Source organism: Rhinolophus hipposideros, assembly GCF_964194185.1.
Source record: "Rhinolophus hipposideros genome assembly, chromosome: 10".
In the NCBI taxonomy this organism is placed as follows: domain Eukaryota; kingdom Metazoa; phylum Chordata; class Mammalia; order Chiroptera; family Rhinolophidae; genus Rhinolophus; species Rhinolophus hipposideros.
Window position 1 is genome coordinate 60,555,222 of NC_138056.1, and position 7,581 is coordinate 60,562,802.

At 36.6% G+C, this 7,581-nt stretch overlaps 1 protein-coding gene across 1 annotated transcript; it reads left to right on the forward strand.

The window, feature by feature from the left end:
- Positions 1 to 3,311: 3,311 nt before the first annotated feature.
- On the forward strand, positions 3,312 to 6,693 carry LOC308503436 (tripartite motif-containing protein 43-like; the record flags this gene model as incomplete). Its single annotated transcript, XM_081062724.1, has 3 exons — positions 3,312 to 3,710; positions 4,982 to 5,119; positions 6,283 to 6,693. 3 exons carry the CDS (start codon positions 3,312 to 3,314, stop codon positions 6,691 to 6,693), a joined length of 948 nt encoding a protein of 315 aa, XP_080918850.1.
- Positions 6,694 to 7,581: the final 888 nt, after the last annotated feature.

Sequence of the window (7,581 nt, forward strand, 5' to 3'; positions counted from 1 at the left end):
CTTAAAAGTAGGTATGAAGTTATTATTTGGGGGGGCTCATTTATTCTGAAAACAGCAAGTGGGTGGATACATAGGTTAACTCCAGGCAACGTTTCTTCCCAGAGATTGGATGTGGCAGTTTGATTAAATAGGTTTGAACAGGTTTCAATTCAATCATTGTCATCAGGATGTGTTTTTCACTTTACATAAATCCAATCATGTACACCAACACTTTTTCAAAGGTTTGAACTGAATCAGTTGGAGGAAATGGGTGTGGTCTTCAGAGTATCTAGGAAATCTCATGCAAAGAACCAAGTTCATTCTACTCCAGGACCCTTTGGAGTTGGCTGAGTTGTGGAGACCTCTGAAGTTTACCACTACCAGGGGCTGAGCACCTAATCTTTGAGCTGTGTCGAACAGGATTGCTTATTGAACAAGAATGGACAAAATCCATTAACATTACCCACGGGTAGATACTGCATCTACATCAAAGCTATTTCTGCTATCTCCTCTTAAAAATGGGAACTTTAATTCATATGTCTGTTTGTTTAGGTTTTTTCCAAGGAATTTAAACTGACTCCATCATATAGGTGCAATCTCTCTTCTTTCTATGTATTTTATAAATTAATATGATTATTTGTTTTCCCTCTGTTATTTTTTGTGTAAATTGATTGTTCATGTATAATTGTGAGGGTTCAGAAGATAACTGCTATGAGGTAGCTTGCTGTTTTTTGAGTCATGCAATAAATATATACCAATTGTGATATTATGCCATGATGTTAATTCACCTATCATGTCTATCAAGCTATTTATATTATGTTATCTCTATGTATGTATTTATGTGCATGTTTGTTGTATATCAGGTCTATATTCAATGAAATGAAATTACTCAAGAAACACTCATTGTTAGGTTGAGTGTTTAAAACAATGTCTCTTCAATTTTCTGTTTCAGACAGATTTCAGTTTTCAGAGTCAGATTAATTAAGGAAACACTGTGGTTTCTTTAAGAAGTGTTTCAGAACCAAACAGATCTATAGGAAATTGATTCTTTCAAAGGAGCATATGTTAGGTACAGGGAAAGTGCCTAGTATAAGAATAAAAAAACTATATTGTAGCCAAACCCATTTATTTTAAAAACAATTGTTATTTGCTGCTCTCAAACTTTTGACTTGAGGAATACATCTTTTCATCTAGATAAGGAGTATAATTGAATTATGGGTATATAGTTAATCTATTTTATGTTAATTGTTTGAATGCATCAGGATTGATACAGGAGATAAATTCAGTTGTTTTGAAATTTCCAAAATGAAGGTAGCAGGTGAGGTCTGAACAAACTGTAAAACATTTTGTTCAATGTTAATTAACTATTCTATTAAAATTAAGGTAAAATGTGAGGAGAGGATGCTCTTAATGAAATATGATAGGCCATTAAAACAAATAAATTTAGTTGTGTGAATTGAGTATGTTTGCGTATAGCATGATTGTATAACCAAAGGTAAAACATTAGGTGGTTCTCTCTTCTCTGCTTCCATAGCACATTACACATTTATCCTTTATGAAAATTTCCTGAAAAAAACGTGTTATATATCATCCATCAAACTCTGAGTCACTGAGGTTATTGGAGTATTTACCATGGTATCTTAGATTACTGTCAGTACAGTTTAAGAGATTAATAAATCTTGCTTGATCTAATGTTACTCTTGGACACTAAAGCTTAGTTTTGTTTTTTTCTATCAGTAACATCTATATCTGAGTACTGAATTAATCATTCATTCAATGAGTGATTTTTAGACAAGTAACTTATTTCACTCACACTTTGTCAATTTCCTCATTATAAAGTGTTGGTAAAAATAAAAAAACAAGTTAATAGTACTTTTGAGAAGATTAAAATTGATAATCCTGATAAAAGGACTTAATCCGAAGCCTATAATCAGTAAGCAATAACTATTAGCTTCTAGTATTACCATTTTAATGTTATCATTGTCATTAGTGTTATCAATCAGAAACAATTATATTCACAATGAATTCTTGGCCAGTTTCCAACCCATTCTACACAGGGCTAACTAAACTTTCTTTCTGCCCCTAAAACTACCTATTATTTTAGGCATGTTTGAGTAAGTGGATATATGTTCTGTATCACTGTTTTTGTTCTATTTATGTTCGATATCAAAATGTTGTGTTCATGAATCAGAAGTCTATAAATCTCTCACAAATTTTTATTGATAAATATCTGTGGGTATCATCACCTCAATGCTACCCATTTTTCCAAGAGGTATCTTAAACCTGATTTTATAACAGTACAATAAAGCAAGTGTTTACTTCATGTCTATTTTGGACAAAAAATAAGTTTTTAGCCTTGGATTATATGCAGTTCCTTCCATTCAAGTTCTCAGACTAGGGAAGATGGCAGTAACTTATTGAGTCACAATTTGTGGTGACTACAAGCATGCAGTTTTTAAATTTAAATAAATAATTCAATATATTACTTGATGGTAATAAAGTGAGGACTTTATAAAAATAATCCTTGGGTTGATCCTGTTTTACACAATGGTTTTCACATTCATTGATGATTCCTGATGAATATATTATTAATTATGATCATTGTAAAATGCTTTTTCTACTTCATGAATTCCCCTCGTGTTTATTGATTGTCAGTTCCAGAGCTGGTTAATTTAATATGGGGTGACATTCTCAAAGACACAGCCAGGTCTTCCATTTCTCTGTCCTCCACAGGGGGTATTCTTTGGTCTCTACGCAAGTGCACATTGTGTTCACAAAATGACAGTTCCATGCATCACATTCAAGCTCTGTCCAGAGGAAAACAAAACAGTTGATTCTTCCTTATGTCTCTTTTCAGGAGCAAATAAACCTTTTTACAATATCCTCCTAATAAGCTTTCCTACAAACCACATTGGCCAAATAAGGTCAAGTTGCCTTATAGCCAATCACTGAAAAAAGGATGATTGCTGTAGAAGAAATATAACAGCACTCTTAGGCTGGGAATCAGATCTGAACTGTTGCTTCCCAGGTCCATGGAGAAGATGGGATATAATGAAATGAAATTAGGACTGTAGCAGGGAGCTGGAACTCTGAAGGGAAGTGTTTATTTGACAAATCGATATGCTCATTGAAGATCATGAGGACTCTCTGTTCCTCAACATTCTCTTTCTGTTACAAGCAATACCTAACTGTCCTGCTATACACACCTGTGTAGCTGTGTGGACAGGAAGTAAATAATACTTGTCCGTGCCCCTGCATATTTTTAATGGTTTTGAAAATGTATTTCTTTTAATGCTCATAATGTAATAATTTTATTTTCTCTCCTCAGAAGCATGGATTCCAACATCATTCAGAATGAATTCACCTGTTTTATATGCAAGAATCATTTCACAGACCCTGTCTCTATAGGCTGCGGGCACAGCTTTTGTATGCCTTGTCTCTGTGTCTCCTGGGAGGAAGCCCCACATCCTCCTCTTTACCCTGTATGCAGAGAAACATCACCTCAAATGAACTTTACAACCAACATTCTTTTGAAGACACGGACATTCTTTGCCAGAGAGGCAAGACTCTTCCACTTACCGGGCTCTGCAGTACTTATGTGTCAGGTACTCATGCAGGCAAATAACTTCTGTGAGGTCATCAAGGACCTGCTGTGTGTGCTCTACAGTAAGTCTAAAGAGAACATGGCTCACAGGCACTGTTCCATTGATTGGGTCGCTGAGGAATACCGGGTAAGTGATGGCCATGAGAGAAGTTTGAATCTGGGGGATTGTCTATTGGAGAGATTACGAAAAGGAAAGGGAACATAATTATTCATGTAATATATCAAGCAGATCTTAACTATTGCATTATATGCAAGGCACTAGGATAAACTATGGAAGAAAGGATGTTTTCAATCTTAGAGCTCTTACATTTTTACACTTTAAACTCTTATAACACGAGTTAATGGTGATGATGATGAGAATCGTGGTTGGAATTGTGATAATTTAGTGTAAAACCGGGGTGGACAGATTTGTGAATTTCAGTGATGATTACTGACCATTTTAACCATGATTGCAGAAAGCCTAATCCAATTGTTTTCAATTAAAACCACCATCTTCTAGCTAAACTAACCGGATAGTAGGAGGTAAGAACTACCAATAGGAAGCCTAAAATCTGAGATTTACTTAATGAAAATTATTTAAGTGACATAAAGTTTGAGGGCCAGTTTCCTCCATGGTGAAACATCCTTTCCAACTATAGGTTGTTTCTATGTTTATAAAAGTCCCTCAGAGTTGACAGTCAGACTTAACAATAAAAATGCACTGGCTCTTTGCCCTTTTTAGTTATCATTGATCTTACATTCCTGGCCCCTGTCTTGGGTAGGATCTGAATATTTCGATATTAGCTTTTCTGATGCTCACATTCATTTTTCTTAGCAGCAAAGGCTCCTGGAGCAAATGAGGTGTGTGTGGAAAAAGACAAAATAAAATTAAAGAAACCTAAACAGAGACCAAGAAACTGACAAGGTAAGTTTCATCTTCGATGTTAACTGGGGCTCATGAGGGCTATGAGAAAGATTTAGCTACTTCTCTCAAAATACAGACATAATTTCTCAGATTACTTTCAACTATTTTTTGTATGCACATGTTGTGCATGTTTTACTGAATATGATTTCCTGTCCCCTTGATCAAAAGTTAACCTTTTTCCTCACTGTGATGGAGGGCGGTATGTTGGGCTCAATTAGCTGTTTCTAGAAGACCAGTCATTTATGATTTTAGATTTCAAAATCAATAAGAATTGAAAGTGCAAAGACTAGGTTTTCCAGATATCAGGTGACACAGGCAACTATGTCTGAGAAATAGGAGTGGATAAAGGCCAAGAAGAAAAATGAGATTCCCTAAGAATGACACAGTCCTATGCCACGATTGTGCAGAAAAGGATTTAGATGAAGATCTGTCATTTCAACAATGAGGACTTTTCTTAAACAATGTGTGATTGAGAAGCCTTGGGTACCAGAAAGGGTAATTGCCTGCACATGCCGCAGCCTCTGCAGCCAGAACTGCCTGCACGACCCATCACTGGATTGGTGGACAGGCTCAACCGCTTCCAAAGTGAGTGTGACCCCATTGGTGGGAACACCTGGCAGGGCCCTTCAAGAGTGATTTTTATGGGTGATCTTTTCCTCTTTCTTAATCTTCACCTTGTAGAGGACAGCTGCCCGCAAAGGCTTGTTGTGGTTCTACTTAGTCAGAGTCACTATAATAGAAAAAAGATAAAGTGAAATCTGGTGTAACAATACATGGGACTCAGGCTTTATCCATTTCTTATAGATTTGATAAGTTGTTTACAAAATGAGAACAAGGACATGCTTCAGAAAAGAGCTCCTTGAGCTGCAGAAATATTATCACATAAAAGGTCAGTTGTTCACTGTGCCGTAGAAAACTGGATACTAACAAGCTGTTCCAATATCAAATAAGGGCAGTGAGTTATATTTAAAAAACTATTTTTTCTTTAAATTTTCTGAGTAATTGAATGTGTAATGTGTGTTTTAAATGATATGATCAGAAAAAAGCACATAAAAGAATTAGTGCAGAAACCAAGAATTTTTGAACAACAATGAAGTAAGTTGGTGGTAGATGAGGCCATATATCGAGCTCCATGGTAAACCTGAACCTGGAGGGTTAGTCTAGCAGAAAGACTAAGCGTAGTCCTCCGGTGGAAGCAGCTATCAAAGGCAGACAATGCTTAGTAGGAAACCACTCCTCAGATGGCGTGTTTAGGTTTTCTTCTTCAGTGTCAATTTGTTTACATAACTGGAATGTCATTATATCCTGGTAAAGTGATCAGTTTATTTAGTCTAAGGTATAATTTTTTTTTTCCCCTGAGAAGAGGTGGTGGAGTAAATCATATTGCCGTGGACTTGGAGGCACTGCCCAGGTGTCCAGCTTTTCAGGTGTCAAGAAAATAACCAGCCACAAGTAGACATGACCTCCCTCTCCTTTTTTCTGAGTTTTTTAGGAACTTTTTTTCCCACTGACATCAAGTCTTTCTTTCTTCAACAGATATGCTGGCTTCATCTGAGTCCAATATTTCCAATCAGAATTGCCCTTCTAACCCTGAATTTTTCTTTTTTCCTAGTGAGACACTAAGAAGTGCTTCTCTCATAAACAATTTTATTTTTAACATTGATTTTGACTGAAATGTTCTCTTCTATCCACAGTGGAAATTTCCTTCACTAATGAAATAATCACGACATCAGACTAGTGTAGTCCTCCGGTGGAAGCTGTGAGAAGTTTGAGTTTTATGTGTGACAGTCATTAGGCATCTCAGGATCCTGGAACATGTAACTATTATGCTGCGTGGGGAGCCCAGGTCTTCACCTCTGGCAAATATTATTGGGAGCTGCACATGGATGACTCTTGGGACTGGGCTGTAGGGGTCTGTAAGGAGTCCTGTCTAAGGAAGAATGGCACATTGATTGGGTCTCAGGACACATTTTTCCTTTTATGTGTGAAAGAGGATAATCGTTACCACCGCCCCAATGACTGGACCACCGCCCCAATGACTCGTCAGTTTGTAGAGAAACCTCTGGGCAGGGTTGGTGTGTGCCTTGATGCTGACAGTGGAAGTTTGAGTTTTGTGGATCTTGCAAAGCATTCCTTCATTTCGTCATACCCCCATGGCATATTCAACTTCCCTGTCAGGCCTTTCATTTACACTGGCCACACATGAGTAGGGTTACGTCAGGAGACTTTCTCTGTTGAAGCCAATCAATGATATTTTATTATCTTTTATGCTTCTACTTTAATTAACCTCCTTTTATTTTTATTCAATATGACTATAGTGTTCTTTCCATTTTCTTGACATTACAATCATATGGTGTGTTTCATTATCTAGAATATATGCTGTGGTTGTGTACCTGTTTTGTGAGCTTGCTGGAGTCACCAAAATAGATATGACTGCGATTCTTCATGGTCGGAATACAGGAAAACAGTTTTCATATCATAAGCAAACCTGTTCATCTAGCATGACCATGTCAGTGTCCAACTTCCACTCCTTCCTCTTGATTTAGTTCATTCTGCACATATATTCATTTTCAGGGTTAAAAACCAATTTGACATTAAAGTCTCCACCGACCCTCAGGCCCACAACAGGCTTTTGTTTTAAGAACCCAGAATATTTGTTCATTTACTTTTACAACAGTATAAAATACCAGCAATAAAGGAAGTGTCTCTTGTATTCCCTGTTGTGTTTGTTCTCAGCAGTTAAAATATTGGCTAGGACATTAGCAGCACTTGTTCAGTTTAAAACCCATCAGATTTTTTGCTGGTTGAGAAAAAGTCACCTGTGTGTGAGGAAGCAGGGTGTTTAGAGACTGTATTAGCATAGAGACTATATATGTGTGTATTTGCATATTACAATCATTGTATATTTATTAAATTTATTGGGAGAATATTGGTTAATGCATCATATAAATTTCAGGTAGACCTTTACAATGTGACATCTGTATGGCCTATTGTATGCTCACTACCCAAAGTCTAGTCTCCTTCGTTCAACATACATTTGACCTCCTTTATCTTCTTTATTCTCCCACCGTATTTTCCTTCTGGTAGCTACTAC